At 42.4% G+C, this 25,717-nt stretch overlaps 1 protein-coding gene across 3 annotated transcripts in view; it reads right to left on the bottom strand.

Moving 5' to 3' along the window:
- Positions 1 to 25,717, bottom strand: part of LHFPL3 (LHFPL tetraspan subfamily member 3) — a 571,679-nt gene that overhangs the window by 152,274 nt on the left and 393,688 nt on the right. For all 3 annotated transcript variants that reach the window (XM_032873323.1, XM_032873324.1, XM_032873322.1), the window contains exon 2: positions 22,139 to 22,375. In XM_032873323.1, the coding sequence (XP_032729214.1) occupies positions 22,139 to 22,375 (237 nt within the window). The remainder of the gene's footprint in view (positions 1 to 22,138; positions 22,376 to 25,717) is intronic.

Below are 25,717 nucleotides of genomic sequence, written 5' to 3'. Positions count from 1 at the left end.
CCAACTGAGCCTCTAGGGCGCTCCTCAGATAGTATTTTTCTAAGCTGTGAAGAATGCCCAGTGACTCTCAGTTGCTTTTAAAAAATGCCACTTGGGGGCGCCTGGGGGGCTCAGTCAGTTGAACTCTTGCCTGCAGCTCGGGTCATGATCCCAGGGTCCTGGAATTGAGCCCCGCATCTGGCTCCCTGCTCGGGGGGAACGTTTGCTTCTCTTTCTCCCTCTGCTCCTTCTGTGCTCTCTCTCTTAAATAAATAAATAAAATCTAAAAAAAAAAAATGCCACTGGGAAAATACTTGATGTGGCTGCATCTTCAATGAGAGATACTGTATGAATTTTTCAAAAGGAAGTAGTGATGACTTAGAAGTGTGTGTACTTTAGAAAAGACTACCCAATGTTTACATGGTACAAGACATCCACACGTGTAATTTCTTCTTCCCTGCAGGAACTGAGTGAAGAGGTGTACGCTTCCCTACCTGCAATGAAGAACTTACGTTCAGTGGTTAATTATAAATGAATAAAAAGTTTCAGAATGAGGAGACCTGTTCCAGTCCATACTACGTGGTAGTCAACATTAGCTAAGAGAACAATGGACACATTTATCAATCAAAGTTTGGTTTCTGGCAGCATCCCTATGATGTTCCATTGTTAGCTGGATTTAATGCCTTTAATAGGGGTTGGTCTGTCTGTCTGTCTGTCTTAAGCTAATAATGGAACATCATAGGGATGCTGCAGGTAGGTAGAGGTTCTCAAATGTCATTCCTGGACCAATAGCATCAGCATCTCCTAGGAACTTGGAAGCCCCACTCTGACCTGAATCAAGGACTCGGGGGTGGGGTCCGGCAGCCGGTTTTTTAATAAGACGTTCAGGGGATTTGGAAGCTCATCGGTTTGAGAAGCACATGCTACCCAGGGATGCCTGAGCAGGAACACGATAGAGTGAAAGGGCCAGGGTTTGGAGCCAAGCCTGAGTCCCTGCCCCCATTGTGTGACTTTGGCAAGTCCTAGCCTCTCTGAATCTCGATGTTCTCTTTTATGAAATGAGGACCACTTCCTCTCCTCACAGACCTGTTGTAGAGCAAATGAGGTGACCTAAGTCCCTGCTTTCATAGTAGCTTAGAAAACAAGGGTGCTTCTCCTCCTCCCTTCCTGAAGCTGGGTTCCTGCTGGGAAATCCAGTTGGTAAGATTCCATCAATATTTGAGGAAAATTAAGAGAACATTCACATGGACATTCCTCAGCACAAGTCAGACATCTCGTATAAAGTGAGCTGTCTGTTGCCAAGGTCTGGGCCATGTGATACAGGAGCCACAGGCCACGTGTGGCCACCAAGCATGTGCAGTGTGGCCCATCTGAACTGAGACGAGCTGCACGCATAAAATATACACCAGATTTTTAAGACTTAGCATGAAAAAAGCAAACTATAAAACGTATAATTTCTTCTATTGATTACATGTCAAATGGAAAGTTCAGGTAACTATAGTCATAAAATTAATAAAACCAAGTTCACTTTTTTTTAAAAAAGATTTTTATTTATTTATTTGACAGATAACAAGCAGGCAGAGAGGCAGGCAGAGAGAGAGGAGGAAGCAGGCTCCCCACTGAGCAGGGAGCCCGATGCGGGGCTCGATCCCAGGGCCCTGGGATCATGACCTGAGCCGAAGGCAGAGGCTTTAACCCACTGAGCCACCCAGGTGCCCCCCAAGTTCACTTTTTAAAAAAATAACGTGTGGCCATGGATGGCAAGATCCTTGCAAGTTTCAAGTAAACCACACAGTATTATTGTCACTGTAAAAAAAAAAAAAAGTGACAAGAAAATGTAAATATGTGGCTCACGTGACATTTCTGCTGCACAGTGTGTGTCTAGGCACCCCCAAACTCACTGCCCTGTCCTCATGCCAGACTCAGGGAGCACGGGGAGAGTCTTCTGATAAAACCTGCTTGGTAGCTTCTTGGTTACAAAACCTCTGTTCTCTGGGGAATTATTCCTCATTATCATCTTTGCAGTCTTTTGTAGCTGCAAAGGATTCCACTGTCTTTTTATCCATTATTCCTCATGACATATTCTGTGAGGCAGGTCCCTGCTGAATTAGGAGACTCTACCCTGATTGTCAGCATTCAAACGCCAGTGGAGCCCTCTGCAGACACACGCGCTCATGCAGACACATGCATGTTCATGCGGACACACCCCTCACTTGCTCACCCAGACACATGTGCTCATCCAGACACACATTCTCATGTAGACACACACCCTCACCCAGACACACGCCCTCATGCAGACACTGTCATGCAAACACATGAGCTCACACACACGTGCTCATGCAGACACCCGTGCTCACGTGGACACACGCCCTCACACAGACACACAACCTCCTGCAGACACATGCACTTACACACACATGCTCACACAGACATATACCCTCACCCAGACACATGCTCACGCAGACACACAGGCTCACGTACACACAAGCCCTCAAGCAAACACACGCCCTCATGCAGACACACACCCTCATGCAGCAGGTAAATGAGAACTCAAAGCAGAGGCTGTGCTGGGCGCAAATGCAGATGTGGGGCTAGCTGCCACAACCTAGGCTTCTTGATAATGCCCACTCTCAGGGCCCCCCATGCCAGCTGGCATCACCCCTTCCCCCGTCCCGCCATGTTTTTCTTAAAAGCAGAATCTGGAGACTTGATGAACCCTTCCGACATTTTTAAAAAGTCAGTTTTCAGGAAACGAGAGTTTTTCAGCCCACTCCATCTTCCCTTGCTTAACAAAAGACAGAGAAAAGCAATTCCCTCAGATGTCTACTTGTCCTTGGTTCCATTTAAAAATCAGCTTGGGAAATCATCTGTCAATCAAGCGTATTACAGAGAGAAACATTCATGGAATTACCTGAGTTGAGATGTTTCAAATGACAATTTCGTATTTGCACCTCTTAAATGATTCAAGACGACATAAGTCTGCTCTAATCTTTAAAAAAGATACAAGGATTAAGGAAACTTGGCACTCCGTATTTTAAATATTTAGTCTCATTTTAAGACCCAACTCTTACAGGAGACTGAGAAAGCATTCTAATAATAGGAAGAAGGCCCTCGGTGTGTGTTCCTAGGACAGATTACGTGCATCTGTTTCATAGCTTGTTTGGGTAATATTTTCCCTGTGAAAAGCAAACAATGACATGTGGAGTGGGCCAGGTGGTACAGAAAAATGAATCTATACCTGTAAGATTGCACGGGTAATACGTGTTAATATCTCATCACTTTTCATTTCAGGTTTTACATTTTGGGTGGAGTGCACAAAGTTCCTTGTTACTTAAGCGTCAGTCAACAGTGAGAACCTGCTGATGCCAGGCCCTGCGGGAGCCGAACTAAGCAAGACACGGTCTTAGCTGCAATTTGGACTCAAATAGAGATAAAGGAGAATCCCCATTATATATTCATGACTACTATTTTATTGATTTTCACATACTGGGCTCTTTGTTTTTGCTTTTTTTTCCTTGCTTGCAGGGTTCCGCCCTTGGTACCAGACACTTGGTACATCATCATATTTTTTAAAATACAAAAGGCACATTTAAATTTAATTTTGCCAGCAGAGAAAGGGATATTTTATACCCACCAAGGGGTTTTTATTTTTTTTTTTGGTTAAAATTTTTTTTTTTTTTTTTTTTTTTTTTTTTTAAAGATTCCACTCACTTACCCGACAAACAGAGATCACAAGTAGGCAGAGAGGCAGGCAGAGAGAGAGAGGGGAGAAGCAGGCTCCCTGCCGAGCAGAGAGCCCGACGCGGGGCCCGATCCCAGGACCCTGGGACCATGACCCGAGCCGAAGGCAGAGGCCTTAACCCACTGAGCCACCCAGGCGCCCCTGGTATGAATGCTTCTTTAAAGGAAAAACTGTTGGAATTTATAACATAACCTGAATACCTATTTTTGGCTGTTTAAGCAGGTCTACTCCTACTCTGGGACCGAGGATTTATTTTTCTCTTAAAAGAGACTTGTGGCTAACCCTCTATTTCATTAGAAACTGACAATTTTGTATTTAGATTTTATATACGCCAGACTGTAACTGTGGATATTAGTACAAACATCAACATTAGGCTATGATAGTACGTCTGTCAAACATTCAGGGCAATATACTGTTTCTTAAAGGTTAGGAACAGCTTTTACAGAAACCTGTAACTCAATTTCAGTCTTTAAATATCTCCACCTTTGCTCTGAATTCAAGTAAGTACCCCCCCGCCCTTAAAGATTTATTTGAGAGAGAGAGAGAGCACGAACGGGGGGTGGGGGCAGAGGGAGAGAGTCTTTATTTCTTTATTTCTTTTTAAGATTCTATTTATTTATTTGACAGAGAGAGATCACAAATAGGCAGAGAGGCAGGCAAAGAGGGAGAAGCAGGCTCCCCGCTGAGCAGACACCCTGATGTGGGGCTTGATCCCAGGACCGTGGGATCATGACCTGACCCAGAGGAAGAGGCTTAACCTACTGAGCCACCCAGGCACCTCAGAGGGTGAAAGTCTTAAGCAGATGCTATGCTGAGCGCAGAGCCGGACATGGGCCTCAATCTCACAACCCTGAAATCACTACCTGAGCCAAAACTAAGAGTTGGACATTCAACCAACCATTCAACCAAGTGTGCTACCCAGATGCTCTGAGAGTTTTCTTTTTTTTTTTTTTTTCTTAAATCTCAAAACAGCACTATTGATACAGTTGTCTGCTTCTTTCAAGACAGAGTTCCACCCCGTGGCCCATAGTAAGACCCATCATTTCTTAGTTACCAACTGACAGTATTAAGATGACTACTACACTAGTCACTGGGGCTTCTGCCATAATATGGATAGGTATTTCCTGGTACCTGCGAGACCTTCTTAGGCCTGATGTTCAGTTTTCCTGCTTTTCCAGTGAGGCTGTGCTCCCCCTCTCTTGTCACTCCTAAGTATGTGGCTCCCTGTGTGGATTGCCTCAATGGCTCCCATTCTTCATCCCTCCCTGCTCTTTGTCTAATCATTTTGCTGTGCCTTCCTCCTGTGAGTGGGGTACAATTCCCCACCCAGGATGATGGATTTTGACTGATGGAATGTTGGCAGTTGTGGCACAGAAGAGGCTTCAGAAGTCCTGCTGTTGTTGAACTTGGTTTCTCGGTGCCCCTGTCATCACCACCGGAAGGACATCCTAGCCTATTAGTTCCAGGAAGAGGATGAGAGACATGTGGAGCAGAAATACCCCAGACAAATCTAATCCAGAGGCTCTAACCACCAGGTCATGGATGGACATGTCAGGAGTAATACATGATTGTCTTAAGTCACTGATGGTTTATACACAGCAAAAATCAAATGATATATTCCCTGCTTTCTCATCTCCTCACTCCACACCCCAGGTCCTCATCTTTTGTACTCCTTGGGCTTCTTTCCCACCTTACTCTGCCATTGGGGGCAAAGAGTGGGACCTGCTGTGATTCTGGGGAAGTACGAGAGAAAATAAGGGGAGGAAAAAGGGGGAAAGGAGAAAAGAATAAGGCCAACTAGGAGATTCTCTTGGGAAACATGGAAAACTTAATCATCCCCTTCCCGATACAACCTTCATTCTCCCATCTCCTTTTTCTCCCCAGCTCTATTTCCTACCCTTAATTCTTTTTTTTTTTTAAAACAGATTTATTTATTTTACTTAGAGAGTGAGAGTGCAAGCAGGGGGAGGGACAGAGAGAATCCCAAGCAGACTCAGTGCTAAGCACAGAACCTGACAGGGAGGCTTGATCTCAGACCCTGAGGTCATGACCTCAGTCAAAATCAAGAGTTGGATGCTCAATCAACTGAGCCAAGCAAGCGCCCCCTATCCTTAAATACTTAGGTTCCCACAGCCAGTCCTTGCAATAAGGCTGGAGGTCTATTATGAGATATGATAGGATTGTATTATTAAGTACTGAGCTAAGTTCATTACCTGGGTTATAGGTTTTAGACCTCACTGTGCTGCTGTAAGATAGATAATATGATCTATATTTTATGCATAACAAACCTAAGAGACATTAAATGATTTGCCCAAGATCCATAGCTGGTAAATGGTGAACCTGAAGTTGTGAACCTTGGCAGTCTGAAGGCAGAGCGCACATTCTTTACGTCTGCACGCGCTACTACTTCTCAGCGAATTCCCTTATCCCCATTTCCCACTCATTCTGCTCCCCCATCCACAGGCAACCAAAATATCTATATCTACCTACCTTAAACTAAGCTCCATACCCAGCATGGGGTCTTGAACTCACGACCCTGAGATCAGGAGTCACATGCCCTAGTGACTGAGCCAACCAGGTGCCCCTAATGTATACATTTTTATTTGAATACATTTTGCACAATGTGGATAGTTGTTTGGTATGCACTAGCTTTAACCTATATAAACAATATTTTATTACCTATCTTACTCTGTTTCCCTTTTCTCATTAAGCATACTTTATAAAGATCCATCCATGTTGCTATGTGTTCATTTAATCTATTGTCTCTGACCTGCCATATAATAGTATGAGTTTCACTCATCCCAAGTTATTTATTCATCCCTGCATAATGAACATCTAGATTTTCTGCAACTCCCCACCACAAATAATACTTTAGTAAGCATCCTCAGACACTGTCCCTTAGGGCCCTGGTAAGAAATTCCTGGGTATAAATCCAGAAACAGAACTGTTCATGTCACCAGGTGTGTTTAACAATTGGACTAGATCGCTCTCTAGAATAGTTGCTTCAGTCCACACTCCCACTAACAATGCACGGAAGCAAATCAGCACCTGTTATCTTGTTAAATTCTGTGAGCCTAAAAAGTCTAAGTTGACAACTCATTTAATTGACAATTTTCTAATTACCAATGATTTGGGACGTTTCTTCACATGCTAGTTCAGTTTTTGAGCTTCCTCTTTTACAAAGTGTCTATTCATTATCTTTGCTTATTTTGTAAGTGATTTTAATTTTTTTCTTAGTAATTTGGAGGAATTCCTGGGTCTAGACACTCATTGGCTTGAAATATTCCAAACGACTTCTCTAAATCTGTCACCTAGTCTTTGTCCTTGTTGTCCTTCATGAGCAGAAGTCCTACTTTTTTTAAGATTCTATTTATTTATTTGAGAGAAAGAGAGAATATGGGTGGGGGAGGGGCAATCAGAGAGGGACAAGCAGACTTCCTATTGCAGAGACCCCCATCACAGGACTCCATCCCAGGACCCCAAGATCACGACCTGAGCCACCCAGGTGCCCCCAGAAGTCCTATTTTGATGTAATTCAATTAATATATATTTTTTGCCTTAAGGCTTGTGCCTTTGTAGTTTTTTTTTTTTTTAAGATTTTATTTATTTATTTGACAGACAGAGATTACAAGCAGAGAAGCAGGCAGAGAGAGAGGAGGAAGCAGTCTCCCCACTGAGCAGAGAGCCTGATGCGGGGCTTGATCCCAGACCCTGGGATCATGACCTGAGCCGAAAGCAAAGGCTTTAACCCACTGAGCCACCCAGGCACCCCGACCTTTGTAGTTTTGTTCGAAAATCCTATCATACCTCCAGTTCTCAAAGATTTTTTAAAAAATATTTTTGTCTACTAACTTTATGAATTTCTCCTGCTTCCTTTTGAAATGTGATTGCTAAAATAACCTTAGTCCTGTAACATTATGAATGAAATGAGGTTTTTGTTTTTTTTTTTTTAAGATTTTATTTATTTATTTATTTGACAGACAGAGATCACAAGGCAGACAGGCAGAGAGGCAGGCAGAGAGAGAGGAGGAAGCAGGCTCCCTGCGGAGCAGAGAGCCCGATGCAGGGCTCGATCCCAGGACCCTGGGATCATGACCTGGGCCAAAGGCAGAGGCTTAACACACTGAGCCACCCAGGTGCCCCATGAAATGAGGTTTGAAGGGCAGGTCTAAGAATTTGATTGTTGTGTACATCAATACTTTCTATGAAAAAGCATGTGATCGGAGTTCCAAAACACCAATCTAGAAGTAAACTTTTGGAATAGAGCCTATTTACACATGGAATACAGCCACGATATTTATGAAAAGGAACTCTGAAGCAAAGGTGCTGGTCTGCCTATGGTCACTAGCCTCTGTATCATTACATTATAATTTTAGTGCTAATATGATTACAAATTACTCAGAGCAGTGTTGCTTAAGGTGTGGTCCTCAAATCAACTATATCACATGTACCTAAATGTGTTTATTAAAAAATAAAGATTCCAATGGTCAAAGCCCAAAGAATGTATAACACAAAGAATGAACCTTAATGTCAACTACAGACTTCAGTGTCAATGTTGGCTCACCGACTGCAACAAAGGCACACTAATGCGGGATGTTGATGGCAGAGATGGCTGTGTGTATGGGGAAAGGATACTTTCCTCAGTTTTGCTATAAACATAAAACTAGTAGTTTTAAAAAAATAAAGTTAATAAAATATTACAGATGCCAGAATTTCATTTCACTTAACATAAACATCCCAGGTGAGTTCATTCCATTTAAAATAACCATCCCAGGTAAATACTGGGTTCATAGAAGTCTGACAGTTACTCCCAGAGAGTTATTATTATTTGAATAATAATAATGATGAGGCTAGTGGGTAGTGGGTATGAGTGAGCTGGTGAGGGACAGGATCACATCAGAGAGCAGCAGGAGACACAGCCAGAGAAAAATGGCTTTTTTTCTTTTTTTGCATAATGAGGGAAGAGTCTCACAGTTCATTGTAACTCCAAATAAAAATTTTATTTATGTTGGTTTGATATGTGGATGTTATTTGCCGTGTTTATAGTGAGGGAAATAAAGACGTATTCTGACCCAAACACAGGGACCTGCCAGCCTCGTATATAACCCTGTGAAAGAACGGAAGTGATCATATTCTCTCCACTTTCTGTGGGATGTTGGAGAATATGGCTGGAACCCCTCTCTTTTGAAAAATACCACTCCCAGACGTTTTAAAGGCCATGGGTTAGCTTGCCCTTCATCTGTCCAGCAATGCAGTGATGGAGTCATTCTGAGCCAGGTTGAAAATAGGCAACACTGTAAGGAGAGAGTCACATTTTCATCAGGGAATCCAGGGCTCTCCTTGGTAACTATCACGGAATGTGCAGACCCAGCTGCACGGTGTGAGCTCGCTGGGCAGCAAATGCACACGGAAGAGTCCCCCCAACAACTCAACCCGAGTTCTGTAGGGCTTCTGTAGGCAGGTGATGCGCCAAACCAAACCTCCAACCAACCAACCAACCAACCAACCAACCAATCAACCCTCAGCAGTCCTCTTAAAAATACTCAAAAAAGCTACCAGATGACCAAGTCATATTTAAGCACGTAGAGGAAGCAATCTCTGGACGTTAGTTAAGGCCGTCATCAGGACAACACGGGGCTGCAGCGACAAGAGCCGGGGGAAGGGGAGGCGCCTGAGCTCTGCATCATGGGAACCCGGCGTGGACTAAGCACTGTATATGCGGCAAAATCAAAGCTCTTGAAAGAACCACAGCTGATAGGGGTCAGGGATCGTGACAGTTTATAGGCATTACCTTGTTTTCACAAAATCTCTGCAAGACAGTTTCTAGAAATGCCCTAGTGGTGGCACTGAGGTTTAGAGAGGAATGCGCACGTTCACAGAGCTAGCAGGGGGCACCTATCAATTTCCCAGGGCTGGGAGAGAGCTCTTTCTCCAAAAAAGGCAGCAACGGAACTCGATCAGCAGTGATTTCTTAGTGAAATAAGTCAATCAGAGAAAGACAACTATCATATGATCTCCCTGATACGAGGAATTTGAGAGGTAGAGTGGGGGGCTTGGGAGGTAGTGAAGGAAAAAATGAAACAACTTGGGATTGGGAGGGAGACAAACCATAAGAGACTCTTAATCTCACAAAACAAACTGAGTGGGGAGGGAGGGTATGGAGAGGGTGGTTGGGTTATGGACATTGGGGATGGTATGTGATATGATGAGTGCTGTGAATTGTGTAAGCCTGATGATTCACAGACCTGTACCCCTGGGACAAATAATACATTATATGTTAATAAAAAAGAAAGAAAAAATAAAGGAGGCTGTTGGGTGAACCCATTGGTCCTCAACCCCAGCTGCATGTCAGAATTTTCAGGGGAAGTTTTCATACCTGAACCGCCTCATGCCAAATGTATGAGAGCCTCTGGGGTGGGACCCAAGCCCTGAAATATTCTTCAGATCTCTCCAGATGGTTGGACAGAATCACACATGATTTCTGCTTCTACAAGCCCTCCCTCTGCGACTGTATCCCAGTGCCCCTTTAGCTTGATCCCCAGGGGAGATCCCCAATAGGTCATCATCACCCCACATCTGAAGATATCGAGTCTACCATGCAGTTGACCAAAAACAAAAACAAAAAAACCCAGTTGCTCCCAGTTACGGAATGAATGCTATGGGACTGGAAGGTTCGGCATAGCGAAGAGTCAAAGGTAATATCAGAGCGTGTACGGTGGGACAGATCGCAGCTACACTTGTGGGGAGCGTAGCATAAAGCAGACTTATCAAGTCACTAGGTGTATACCCAACACTGTGTGTCACTTTGTGTCAACTGCACTCTAAAAAAAAAAAATCCACAAGAATAATAAAGGAGACAGAAATGAACAAATAAAAACAGCGGCTGCTCCTGCTTCTAGAAAATCTTCCTAAAAAAGGGACTTGGAGAGAGCTGCATTGATTTACAAGTGATCTTCGTACCCCACCCCTTACCAAGGTCAGGAAACCTTTTTTTCTTTTCTTGTGTGTGTGTGTGAACTAGAAACAAAGCTGCTGGAGACCAGACAATGGCATTTCTCCTCCTGAATGGTCAGAGGACGTCTGGTTCGTGTTGTACGCTGGCACTGAAAGGCCGGCCTCTGGAGAGGAACTCTCAGGTCAGCAGATGGAGCTTGCTCGTGGGACTTCTGGGCTTGTCGCCTACTCTGGGATGAAGGATAGCTGATTCTCTTTGGAGATGCTAACCTGGTATGAGGGCTGCAGCCTCACCTGGGCCGTCTCCAGCTGTCCCTGCCTGCACTTCTCGCCAGCCCATCCAGTGGCTCCGTTAGAACATTCATGTGTGTGGAGGGGGGCTGACACTAAACACCACAGGTGCCGACCTCTGCCCTCCAGATCTCTTGATGATGCCTTCACTCATGCTGTGGGCGCTGACAGCACGTGGACTTGCAGACGGCATAGCAGGGTATCTGCCAGAATTCGCACTTGGCCTCCTGATTATTCCAGGCACCTCATCAAAGGGGACACCATCAAGGTAAGTTAGGGAGATGATATCTTCTCAGCCAAACTGATTATTCCTCCCCATCAAATGTGAGGCCCAGGTTAGGTGTGCAGTGAAGCAGGAAGAAAACATTGGCGAGATGCATATAAACAGAGCTCTCACGGGGTATCAGCAGGCTGACTGGCTGGAAAGCCAGGGTTCAAGAGGGATCGTGTTGGCCATTAAGAGTGACTTCTCCCCAAAGCCATTTCTGGAGTTTAGATTTTAAAAAGGCTGCTCTACAATGAATGCTCTGATAAGAAGAGAAAACTTCCCATCTCCCCTACCTTTCTTGTCCTTGGCTTTACATTGATCCTGTTTTTCATTTCATTCATAGTTGGGTCTTCTTCTGTTTATTTAATACTAAGAGACTTGCAAATGTTTTTCCATGGCTGATTTTTTAAAGCCTCTCAGTGGATGAAATCTTGTATGTCAAATTGTCCTTGGGAAGCGGTTTCTGCTTATCATAGGCATCATCTTTCACTGGTGCTGGAATAAGTTAACTGTCAGGGAGTGGAATTCACTCACCCATTCACTCAACAGCATGGTGAGGCCACAGACATCAGAATAGGATTGGGCCACAGAAATATAACCTCACACCTAACACTGAGTGTCCTCCCTAAAGGGGAGACTTGGGGCAAAGCCTCTCCCACTCATTGTTTTGTTTTGTTTTTTAAAGATTTTATTTATTTGTCAGAGAAAGAGAGAGAGAGAGGACAAGCAGGGGGAGCATCAGGCAGAGGGAGAAGCAGGTTCCCCACCAAGCAAGGTTCGGGACTCAATCCCAGCACCCTGGGATCATGACCTGAGCCGAAGGCAGATGCTTAACTTACTGAGCCACCCAGGCGTCCCTCTCCCACTCATTTTGAACTCTCAGTGTCTATCACTAGGCTAGACATGCTTGAGGCATACGATAAAGGTCTGCTGAACTGAAAGTCATAGTTTTGGCCACTGCTTGGCACAAGGTAAGTGCACAGGACATTTTTGTGGAGGTTGAAACAAGGCTGAGAGAGGTGCAGTGATTGGCCTAAAGTGGCAGAGTTACAGTATCTCTAACATTCTACTCCATGATTCTTTTAAAATATGTATCTGTGTGTAACGTGTAGGCAAATTTATTTCCTTTGCAATCAAAGAAGGAACAAACTTCTTCATGTGAAGTGGGGGCATTCATTAAATATTTACAGTTTTTTTTTCATCAAATTGAGGCAATGAAAATCACGATAAGTGCTCGCATTTATTCAGCACTCACCATGTCCCAGGATCTACAACACCAGAGATAACCGATAAATTAAGACATAGTCCTTGTTCTTAAGACTCAGAGTAAAAAATGAAATTTGTGGTTTTTGGGGAGTTCTATGTTCTATGAAGCATTACAGAGGCAACACCTATTTCAGCAAGTAATCTCCACACTTATTTATCTCAGCAGAATTTTTCTTGGTTCTGTGTTCTTATCTGCCCTGCCAGATGTTAACAACAACTGTGCTTCTCCTTTCTGAGGGACAAATGACAGGTTACATTTTCACGGTGTTCTTTGATCTTCCCATGGAACCAATGGACATGTAACAAGAGTGTAAACGTCTGCTCTGCCAAAAAACAAATAAATAAATAAATAAATAAATTTATGCACCTTAAAAAACAAGTCAGTGTAAGAAAGCCAGGGCCCAAGGAGCTTCAACTAGAATTAAGTCAAGAACACTAATGTTTCACTTGGTACCTCTTCTTCTCTGATAGGGCATATGGAAAAGAACCAGAGGCTTCAGGATGGATAGAATTATGGGGGTTTATGGCTGGAAAACTATCTAAACAGGAAGAAAATAAACTACTTTTGGTATATTTACACTGGAGACAAAATTTTCAGAGGTATATCTGTGGTTTACAAGTGTAGATTAATGGGCTTTAGACAACAGATTTGCCCTGAGCTAAAAGCAGTTTACTTTAATGAGCAAGTCTTATTACAGGTTTAAAAAAAAAAAAAGCAAATTTAGAAAGAGACAATCGATCACTAATAAACTTCAAATATTGAATTGCCTATCAAAGCTATCCAGACTGTAGAGATCTGAAATAAGATCCAGCCTTATAAAAGAAAAAGGAATTGGCCACAGATCTATAATTTGGAAAAAAAAAATCCATAAGCTTGGGCTGTGTCTCTGAAGGTCATGATTCTCCCCACTTTCAAGTCTCATGATGTTACTGTTAAAAGGGAGAAGGTGGGGGTGGGAGGGCAAAGCTGGCTTTAACCTAATTATAAGACTTCATTTAAAGTCATGATGGAATATGGACTAAAAATTTATTGGTATGGCTAAATCTTAGACATCATGACTTGGTTATATAAGAATTCTCCACTTTTTACTCCCTCCTCTCTTTCCTTTCTTCAAGCAGATTTAATATTTAAAATACCCAGAGATCCTTTCTCAGGCATGGAAAAGATCACTGAGACATCAAAATCATTTTGTCTGTTGGAGTAGAGTAGATAATGATGGGGCATTCGAAGTCAGCACTGTGCTTGCCCTCCGAGTCATAAAACACTTCTGCTTGCAAGTCCACTAACTGGGGAAGGCTGAGAGGAATATACTGATTTTGAGGGTATCATCTGAGGTTGGGTACTGGTCAGAGAGAGATCACCCTCCTTGAGCACACCATGGTACATTTATGACCTCAGCGTGTGTTTGTTGAATGGACTGGAGTCAATCTCGCAAACTCAGATGTTCTCCAGATTACCATTAGGCATGGAGGATAAGCTGAAGGAGACAATCTCCAGAACACATTCATGAGTGACTCCCATGGAATTCTCTTCCTTCTACCACACTTTTGGATGTCCTGGCTCTCCTCTTCTTCCCAAGGGTGGTACTCTACCAGGGTGCCTTGGGTGGATAGTAAGCAGCAGTGACCACATAAATGTCTCCAGATGTCCAACAAGACACGGGGAACTGGCCTGTTTGGTCAACGTGCAACTTTAGCCATTACAGACATGAGGAGTGTTTCTACATAAGCCAATAGCTTTAAGTATAAGAGGGAATAGCAATGGGTAGACATTATAAGGAGGTGTATTTTAACTTAACCAAACCCAAAACTTCCTAAGGTTAAGAATTGTGCAACAATGGAAGGATCTCATAAGAGAGAAATCAGAATAGATGCATTTTCATTCCATAATTCCCTCATGCAGCACATGGTTACTGAAGGCCCACAGATGCCAGGCATGATTCCAGGCACCAGGGATACAAGTAGTGAACAACAGACAAAAATCCCTGCCTTGTGGAACTTTTCTGGGGGCAGACAATTCATAAGACAAAGAGGCAAACTATTTGGTGGGTTAGATGGAATACACATGCATGTGAAATTTTAGAGAGGTTGGCCAGGAACACCTCCCTGGGAAGGTGATGTTTGGGTAAAACCTGAAGGAAACAAAGGAGCAAGCTCTATGGCTTTGAGGAATAAAATAGGAGGCAGACAGGACAGCAAACACAAAGACCCTGAAATAGGACTTCATTGGTATGTTTGAGAAACAGCAAGGAAGCTGGTATGTCCAGAGCAGAGGACATGTGGAGAAAAACAGAGAGGAGGTCAGAGTGGCAAAGATGAAGGCAAATGGGCATGGGTCTTTGGAACTGTACTGAAGGACTCTGGCTTTTCCCCTGAGTAAGGTCATCCAGTCACTGGAGGGTGCTGAGCTGAGCAACGGCCCAGTCTGCCTCAACCTTTCACAGTTTCACGTGGCTGCTCTGTTGAGATCCGACTAAAAGGGTGCACGGGTGGCACCAGCGAACCCACATGGGAGTGTCTTACAATGACAGCCTGAACCAAGATGGCAGCCACAATGGGGGTGGTGAGTGAGAAGTCAGAGGATTCTGGCTGTATTTTGAAGGTAGAACGAACACGACTTTTGGGTGGGTTAAATGTGAGTCATGAGATAAAGAGAGGAGTCCAGAGTGATTGAAGTTTTGGCCCGAGCAGCTGGAAGGATAAAGTAGTCATTAACTGAGATGGGGAATAATGTGCTAAGTGGCGGCTTTGGGGGGAAGAAACGTCAGGTGCTCAGACATGTCAAGTGTGAGATGCTCAGTAGATATTCAGAAAGGATATCAAGTAGGAGTTGGGTAGGGGAGACCAGAGTTCCCTGGAGAGTGTCGGTGTATTAAACCTGGGAGTCATTAGTATGGTTTCCTCAAGACATGGCACCCAATGAGATAACTTACAGAGTGAGTGCAGAAGTAGGGAGGAAACCTCCCGTAGGAGATTCCACAGAAAGAATCCAGCGAGGCAGAAAGGAATCTAGGCAGGGGCAGCCATTAAAAGCTGATGGAGTCTCAAGGTGGCTCATTGCAGTCGACTGCGAAAAGGTAATATAAGAATGACAATCACGAACACTTCGTTCAACGCTAACCCCACGGAGAAACAGGGGGCTCACGGGTTCACTATGGCCTTATTAAAGATTTAATTCAAAAGGCTGATACTCTTTGCCAGGGCTTCCTGATCTTCCTCACTAGGTTCCCACAAAGTTATGGAGTCAAGAAGTAGGATGAGTTTCAAAGGCTGCTTCTCATTTTCACAACTGACGGCAGGCTACTGAACTATCAGTGGGTCACAGAAGAAATCAAGAGAAATGAAAAAATACCTTGAGACAAATGACAATGGACATACCGTGTACCAACATGGGAGCAGTCTATTCTCGAGTAGATTAGATTTTTGATTAACATTGTCTAAAAGCTAACAAATGAAAGTAAGACTAAACTCTTTACTTGTACAGGGCTCATTGGTCACGTTAGAAAGCAATCGAATCAGAGTATTTTAAGAAATGATTCTGGGGTGCCTGGGTCATTCTGTCTGTTCAGTGTTTGCCTTCGGCTCAGGGTCCTGGGATCAAGTCCCATATCAGGCTCCCTGCTCAGCGGAGAGTCTGCTTCTTCCTTTCCCCCTGCTTGTGCACTTTCTAATAAACAAAATCTTAAAAAAAATGATTTCACCATCTTGTATGGTAGAAAAAACTTGAAGGTTTGAGTAAAATGACTTGTGTTTGAGCCCTGGATTCATTCCCTCCCAGCTATGTTTAGATAAAATGTTTAATTCTTCTGAGCTTCAGTTTCTGATGTATAAAGGTAGGATAATGATAGCTATCTCACAGGATTCTTGCAAAGATGAAATAAGAAGTCATACAGGATAAATGATCAGTAATGATCATTTTGATTATCAATTGTGTCTACCTACATGCTTTCACTGGGCTTTCCCAATCCCATGGGGGCAGACCTGGGTATTATTATTATTCGCACATTAAAGAACGTAAAACTGAGGTTCTGGGTTATTAGGGACTTGCTCAAAGTCCTAATGACCCTTTTTGTTGGAGTTGAGACCAGAGACAAAGTTTTTCTCTCTGATCTAGGGCTCTGTCCACTGTCAAGGTGTCCACACAGGCACCGCATAACGTGGGAATTAGTGAGGCAAGGAGGCGCATTGGCCAGTGTTTCTAAATCTGACTCCTTTCACTTGGTGGTGTGAGTGATGGGGGTGTGACAGCGCTGTTCGGGGAGACACACCCTGGGCGTCCTAGAGCTCCTTCCCCTGGACCTTCATTGTTTCCTTCTCTTAGTTACCGTTATGTTGCCAACAAGTTCCTAAGAGCCATTGGCATATTCACTGCTCTGAGGCAGGAGCTCTTACTGCCCTTGGACTATCTTTAAAGACACTCTGGAGGTGTCCCCAGAATCAGAATATTTTAGAGCTGGAAGAAACCGCAGGTGCCATTGACAACCTTGAATCTCATGCAGGAGGAAGCTTCATTCTGGAACTATTGAGATCTGGGGGCAGGGCTCTCAGGGAATGTCGGAGACCACGTGGGCTTCAGGCAGCACACGTTTTTTCCACTACACCACACTGCCACTCACATTGTGGTTGTGGCATGACATCCGTGGGACCTTTAAATCAAGATTCTGAATGGTTTCTCAATTAGCTATTTGAGTAAAATGAATTTAACTCCGCCTATTATAGCATTAAAAAGAGCTTAAGCCACTTAATAAATGGTAGCTAGAGTCACCTCTTAATGGATAATCATGTTTTCTCATTTGCAGTTTAAGTGCTAGAAGACAGAGTGACTTTAAAACTGCTCATGAGAGGACCCAATTATCTGATAAGCAATTCCAAAGACCATATACACAAATGCAGAAACATACCTCTTTATGAACAGTGTCTGACAAGGAAAAGAGATATTTGTGGCACAGGAGTTCTGGAAAATGTAATTATTTATCCTCTCACAATTAATGAAAGAAATGGAAAATGAAGCTTTCATTTCAAATCCTTTTTATCTGGATGAAACTTTAATTTTACATAATTAAATTGACTTCACAGTTCAGTGTGTTAAAATATGCAATTAAGCAGCATATCAAGGTGAAATGCCTCCTGTTGTTGGCTCATTGAGAAACCATGCTGCTGAGCTCCCAAACAAGAATGAACACCTGCCTACCTGCTCTTATCCCCAGAGCCAGGGATGGCACACAGCCTGCAGGGCTGGCTTCCCACATGCACAGTCGAATTTTCTCACACCTGATAACTCCTGTGTAAGTTAGTTGGATATTTAAATAGTTTTCACTTCTCTTTGTTTTACAGTGGAGTTTTTGTTGCCTTTTTTTCCCCCATGACAGAATATTGTGGGACTTTGATAATGCAACATAGATGATTAACTTAATATCTCACAGAAGTTCTAAGACAACCCTTGCATCTTCAAAGTTGGTGCCTTCCATTGGTTGAAATTCTGTCCAAACTCCCTTATTCCAATTTTGCCATTTTATAATTTGTGACAAATTTCAGCAGAGACCACTTTCAATTATTGTTGCACTCCTGGGAAATGCTTAAGAAATGTTGCAGGTGGTATTGAAGGGAGAAGTTCTCATGGGATTGGAGAGAGCTTCCGGGAAATTTATCACAACAGGTGGTGGTCTGTCCAGGTAGAGAGCTCACCTGTGTACCTACCCCTTGTGTTCCCTTTGAATCATACCTTTGTGATCATTAATTAATGGCTCAGTAGAATCCCATATTCCCTTAAGGAACCTGTGAGTGGACTACAGTTCGACAATTAAAATGGAGTTCCCTTTCCTGTTTCAGTATAGTCTAGGATTTATGTAACAGTGATTCTTGTTTTATCCATTGGGGAGGGTGTTAGGCAGGACTCATGGACCTAAGCAGTATCCTTACTGTAGTGACACATGGCACACCTGAATGCATTTGGTGGCTTTTCCAGATACAGAGAAGTGTATTGTTAGATTAATTATAAATGTCGCAAAAAGATGATACAATCCTATCATGAGATTCCTCGGGACAAACTTCTTGGAATGGGAGGCATATGCTCCACTCGTAGGTTTAGTCTCTCCATAATGCCCCTGCTATTTATTATAGGATGTAGGTTGTTAGGATGATTGGCAGACCATTAAACTAGAAGAAGATTGTAAAAGGTATTACAGTGTGTAGAGTAATACAATGTATATCAGAACACAGAAATGTTTTACTCTTTTGAGCCAAGATTGGAGATACGGTATTGTCTGCTTCTAGGATACCACAAGCATCATGGCATCAGTAAATTTTGCTAAAATTCTGTGAGCTAGAGTGGCCTCTGTCTCATTGCATTGCTCTAAAATCCAAAGGAGGCCTTCGCTACCAAGGGATAGAAAAAGAATAGTGAAAAAAAAAAGTTTTAATTAGTGAAAAGGGGTATGGATGTATCCATACAAATTGTAAAAGTACCAATTTAAATACAATCGACTTCATATTTACAAGTTTTCTCCACTTATCAGATCTCCCCCCTTAGGATTTATAGAGAGTAACAGCGAAGGTAGTTTTGGTTAGTGCACGCACTTGAAAGCAACTGAACTACTGTTTAGTAAAATTGTTCACACACAGGGGTGCTTGGGTGGCTCAGTGGCTTAAAGCCTCTGCCTTTGGCTCAGGTCATGATCCCAGGGTCCTGGGATCGAGCCCTGCATCGGGCTCTCTGCTCGGCGGGAAGCCTGCTTCTTCCTCTCTCTCTCTGCCTGCCTCTCTGCCTATTTGTGATCTCTGTCAAATAAATAAATAAAATCTTAAAAAAATTTTTTGAAAAAAATTGTTCATATATAAACATACACAATCATTGACTGGTGCTCTCCTGAACAATCCAACTGTGGAGGTTTCAACACTGAACCAAGTGTTTAAATAATACCAAACCCTAAAGGCTATTTGGTAGAGCTATGACGAGTCTTGTACATTCCTCAGGAACATGTAGGTTTGATTACACTTTTGAGTCTGATCTTATACAGACCCTATCGGAGGAGGATCTGAAATTTCTACACAATAGAGCTGCCGATACATTCTCAGAATTCAGAGGAAAGAATTTGATTGTGGAATAAGAATGCGGTACAACTGAGATGTTCCTCGGCATGGCCTGATGCTCTCTGTTACTTTACTGGGTCCCATTTGATAAAGATGAACCACTACTGATTCGGGTCCTTCAGAACCAGATGGAAGAAACTAGGGACTCACGCAAGTGTGATACAAACAGACGAAGATGATAAATACGGAAAAGTCATGCAGAGATAGTCCCCAGACCTTCTACTGGCCTCTCTCAAAAAAATTTTTATTTGAGAGAGAGAGAGAGAGAGGGAGAGAGAGAAGCAGAGGGAGAGGGACAAGCAGACTCCTTGCTGAGCACAGGGTCTGATGTGGGGCTTAATCCCATGACCCTAAGATCATGACCTGAGCCAAAAGCAAGAGTTGAACGCTTAACAGACTGAACCACCCAGGCGCCCCTGTACTGGTTTCTTTTCACTTCCTTTTCCATCCACACTTTTACCAAGGTGTTGGAGTGAAAATGCTTTTTAAAAAATGAAAACCTCAACTGAAGAGATCAGACACCCACATGTAACTGAATCCAGCGAAAGAAAAGACCCACTTTGAGAACTGTTGAGGGCTGTCCTCTAATCCTAGCCATTTCTTTCTGAAGCATGCATTCAGAATTGTCACTCATATACGTGGACAGAAGTTAGAATTCTCAATTGCCAATTAAAAGATCTTCCTGGTTTTGTTATGTTTAAAACATTTTCTGAACTTCCTTTTTTTGGGGGTCAAAAGAGGTCTGGAAAGTTAAATGTTCTCAGGATAATTTTAAATTGTACAGTGAATAAATAGCACTTCGGTTTATTACTAGGTGTTGGTAGAAATCAACATCTGCAGAACTGAGTGGTGTGTTCTTGAATTCATTCTGTAGGGAAAAGCAATTTATTCTAATATTGAGCTATTCTTATTAACTTTGAAGTGAAGCTAACTAGACAGAGACCTGTGTACACCCACCAGATTACAAAGACCGGACTAGGGTTCCAAATGAATGAGCGCAGGTGAAAGTACTTTAAATCTGGAACAGGATTTTAAAAGCATAATGATTATCTTTGTATCGTCTTTTTTTTTTTTAATCTAGAAAGTACAACCATGAGAGGGAAGTAATTCTGTTTTTAGAAAGCAATACACCCTTGTGAAAGATTTTTATGTTTAGAATATTTTTTTAATTTTTAAAATTTATTTAGAGGGAAGGAGAGAGCGTGTGTATGCACGTGGGTAGGAACAGAGGGGGAGGTACAGACACCACGCTGAGCAAGGAGCCTGACACGGGGCTCGATCCGACGACCCTGAGACCATGAACTGAGCCGAAACCGAGAGTCTGACATTCAACCAACCGAATCACCCAGCTGCCCCATGTTTAGAATATTTTTGATGAAACCAAGTAAACTAGTATGTCTTCTGTCCATAAATTAGGGAGATAAAGAGCTCAAGGATGACTGTGCTTTCCCAGACCTCTTGATTTTCTCTCTTTATAGTTCATAGTTTACAAGCATCAACAGCGATGGTCTAAATATAAAGCTTGTTACACTATCATTACATGTGACATTCCTGTAGACACTAATACATACTTCTATTTGAGGCTTGTTGAAGCAGTGAAGAGTTTTTGGAGTTAGCAACTACTTGAAATAGTAAGCTAAATTTTGGAATTCGAAGATAGTTTTAGTTTGCAATCAGAAATAAAAACTAGAGGCAGCAGTCACTCAATTGAAGGCACTGATGTAAGTCCAAAGTATTAAAGTTAAAAATAACCAAGACAAAACAGTGAAATAAATCTAAGTTTGCAACAGACAGAGACAGTAAAATTCTATCCCCAAACTATCCCCAAACACTTGGTTTAAAAGTCTGGAAAGAAAATGGAGAGGCACCTTTACTAAGGACTTTTAGTCCTTAGTAAGGACTTTAACGCACACTGTAATATTTACATATCATTTACTGGTCATTGTCCTGTTTTATATTCTACTTTGTGTTTCAGAAGCCATTTTCTTTTTGAAAAGAAACAGAACTTTTCACCGTCCAGATAACACATTCTAATTCAGTTAATTAGGCAACTGTTGAAACCCCTAAGTATTTAGGGCCAAAACTTGCCTTCTCTCTGAGAGGAGTCTGAATTCAAATAAAATGATTGTGAAGAGCTTAATAAAGATATTTCTAGATGGTTTTGTGAGATTCCCCAGGATTTTATTTCAATCTGGAAAATGGCAGAAATACATGGAGAGGATGTTCTCACTATTTAATCAAGCAGACAAAAAAAAATAAAAATAAAAAGCTACATCATAGCCATTAACTTAGGGAGGGAAAAAGAAACTGGAAATGGAAAAATACATTTAAATAATAATGGACTCTGAGAGCCTTAGAAAGGTAAAGTGTATAAACTGTATTTCAATACAAACTGTATTTCAACTGTATAAAATTTCTTGAGTTGAGTCTAAGAGAACATCTATGAACCAGACAGCATTGGAAGATGCAGCAAATTAGACCCACGAGGGAAGCACTGGGACTTGACGTGCTCAAGGCATCGAGATAAGAGTTCCCCAAAGCAATCTTACCTTTGTTTTCTGCCTTCAGTTCCTCGGCCATCAAGCTGTCTTGTCGGTTACCAAGCACAAACGCCAGAAACGAAAGGATCAGGGCATCCAAAATCCCAATAATAGCCAGGATGTATGCCCAGCGGACTGAACAAGCCCCCAGAGTGTACTTGTCTGTCTTTTCTCCACACATCCGTTTTACTTCATCTGAATCCCAGCCATCGGGGAAAATCATGCAGCCGAGCACAAGGCAGGCAGCTGAGAGAGAGAGAAAAGAAAAAAAAAAATAGTTAACATAAATGTTATTTTAACAAATACTGCTATTGTGTGTCAAATCATTGCTTCAAATTCTGGACTTTTAAAAAAAATACTTATTTACTTGAGAGTGAGCATGAGAGAGCAAGTGCAGGGGGGAGCGGCAGGGAGGGAGCGGCAGAGGGATAGGAAAAAGCAGACTCCCCGCTGAGCAGGGAGCTGGAACTTACTCCATCTCAGGACCCTGAGATCATGACTTGAGCTGACGGCAGATGTGTAACCCACTGAGCCACCCAGGCGCCCCTCAAATTCTTGATTGAAAAGAATAGCAAATCTTACCACTGTCCTACCCTGAAAATTTTTTTTTTAATTTTATTTTTTATAAACATATATTTTTTTTCCCCCCCAGGGGTACAAGTCTGTGAATCTCCAGGTTTACACACTTCACAGCACTCACCATAGCACTGAATATTTGTTTTTTGTTTGTTTGTTTTTCTCCTGGTTTCCTTAAAAGCAGCCTAGCCCTGCAGCTCTGGGAACATTCTTTACTGCAAACCTAGCATTCTGAGAGAGGTTAAGGTATGTTGATCTCTAAGAAAATACTTAAAAAATTGAATTTTGGTGTGCGTTTGTGGGAAGGTTTCCACTGCAAACAAGCCATAAGGAATCATAACACAGCAGAATGACAATTCAACACTGGCTTTGAGGAGCTCGACAGCAGACAGATAAAGGGATTAGGATAACATGGAAAATACCCAGTGTATATTGACTTTGAGTCATGGTAAAAAATAATTTCACACTGGAACCTCCTTACAGACACACACTGAAAGGATTCTCGAAACTATACTTAGCAGATGCAATGTACCCTGATGTTTTCTAATCTCTATTTCAATTTTTAAAAAAATTTTATTTATTTATTTGACAGACGGAGATCACAAGTAGGCAGAGAGGCAGGCAGAGAGAGAGGGGAAAGCAGGCTCCCTGCTGAGCAGAGAGCCCGATGTGGGGCTTGATCCCAGGACCCTGAGATCATGACCTGAGCCGAAGGCATAAGCTTAACCCACTGAGCCACCCAGGTGCCCCTATTTCATTTTTTTTTTTTAAGATTTTATTTATTTATTTGACAGAGAGAGATTACAAGTAGACAGAGAGTCAGGCAGAGAGAGAGAGAGAGGGAAGCAGGCTCCCTGCTGAGCAGAGAGCCCAATGCGGGACTCGATCCCAGGACCCTGAGATCATGACCTGAGCCGAAGGCAGCGGCTTAACCCACTGAGCCACCCAGGCGCCCCCTATTTCATTTTTTAAAAGGCTGAAAAACACTGCAATATGGTGGTACCAGAATTTTTAAGGAAAATTCAGGAATTTAAGCAGAATACTTATATTCTGTCTCCCAAATATCACTATGAGAATCCGATGAACACTTTTTATAGACTATGTCACTGGGCAGATTATGGAAGAAAAGTGGCCATTTGTTGCCACTCTGTTTATAATTATTCAGGAGTAAAGGAGGATAGTTTTAGGTTATAAAGGCCTTTCTCAACAGGTATGTTCATTAATTCACTAATTCATTAATTCATTCACTCATTAATTCAACAGTTACATATTAGTGATCTCCTATGGAGTGTCAGACATAGTTTTTGGCGCTAGAGACACACTAATCCAGAAAAGAGACATGGTATATATTACGTTTTAGCAGGGAAAGAGGCAAAAAAAAAAAAAAATAACATGCAAATAAAACAGTAGGAAGTTGAAGTCCTAGGTAGGAAAGAAACAAAGGGCTTAGATAAAGAGTAACGGTAAAGGTTCTTAAGGGGGTGACATTTAAGGCCAGAAAGAGACAAGGCATTGACCTGTGAAATTGATGGGAAAGATGTTCCAGGCAACAGCATATACAAAGGCCCTGGGGTTGCAAAGAGGCCTGGGGTGTTTGAGGAGCAACCAGGAGATCAGTAACGGGATGGAGAACATTACCATGTTGGGGTTGCAAGGGAGGCATGGGCTATGCATCTAGGCAGGTGATGGTTTCCAGGGCATGTCCCTTAAGAAGACTCTGATGTCACAACCAACATAGAGTTGTGGGATGGTCAGGGTCAAACAATTCCTGAAGCTAGCAAGCTGCTACCTCTTGAACAAGCCAGCAGTGACATCTGATTTCCTATTTTTTATAAGAGCATGACTCTACAGGCAGATGTGGATAACACAGAGACCAAGAGGGCTGACATGAAGGAAGACTGCCTGGGAGAACTTGGATTTAGGGTCTCATGTTATATTACAGAACAGTATATATGCAGTATCTCTGCACAAGAAGGTATCATGGACACTATCCTTCTTTATGCCTCCTTATATCTCAAAAGGAACCCTAACTTCCCTCTACCTTTGGTTCACCTCACTCTAATCCAGATCACATATGACCACTGAGACCATCATGATCCAAACCTTTGGTGGCTCCACCCTCCCTCCCCCCAGTACTGAAGACATCTTAGGTCTCCAAAGTCTCCACAATCCAGCCCCCACTTACATTCCCAGTCTTTGTCCCCTTTAGACTCTCCATTTCACTTGGGTTAAGCCACACTTGGTGCCTATGCACCAAGTTTTGGGATCATTATCTTTTTTCCTCTGCCTTGAGTATTTGCCACCATTGTCCCTAAATGGTCCACTCTTAAATCCCTCTCAATGATGAAGTCAAATCCAACACCATCCACAAAGCAAGCCATTTCAAATTCTTCTTGACCTAAAATATTGCCTGCTCAAATTCCCTGTAGCTTCTGAGTGTACCTACTTAGAATCTTTGTAGATTTTTACATTTGTTACTTATTTACAAGAATTTCAATTAACAGACTGTAAGCTTTCTGAGGAAGGAAACTTTGGTAAACCACCATACTCTTAGCACCTAAAACAGTGCCTTGTAGATAGCTAGCACTAAAATATTTTGAATGGGGAAATAAAATGAATAAATGAATTATAATACCTCAACAGTATACTCAAAAATATAGTTTATAGAAGTCAATATCACAACTGCCCAAGATTACAAATCTAGTTACAGATTCATCTTTAAAATGGGACATTCAATGGAGAAAATTTTGTTATGATCAGACAACAGATTACAAGTACTCAGAACAATTAGAAAAAAGTTGATGCTTTCAAAATATTTGAAATTCCCACTCCTTCTGTATCTCCTAGCACTCACAATACCAACTTGTTCTCCAAGGTCTTTCTAGCAAGGATGAGCTGTGTATTTAAAAAAAAATATATGGTTTCCATGAGAAAAAATTAACTTTATTTGGAAAGGCACACAAGATGCTTGAATCCAAACTACAGTTGAGAAAAATCTCCTCTAAAAATGCT

The sequence above is a fragment of the Lontra canadensis genome, unplaced genomic scaffold (genome assembly GCF_010015895.1).
Source record: "Lontra canadensis isolate GAN:19392208 unplaced genomic scaffold, GSC_riverotter_1.0 scaffold48, whole genome shotgun sequence".
NCBI lineage: Eukaryota > Metazoa > Chordata > Mammalia > Carnivora > Mustelidae > Lontra > Lontra canadensis.
The sequence above is the reverse complement of the archived record's forward strand: the minus strand, read 5'-3'. Positions and strand labels throughout refer to the sequence as shown.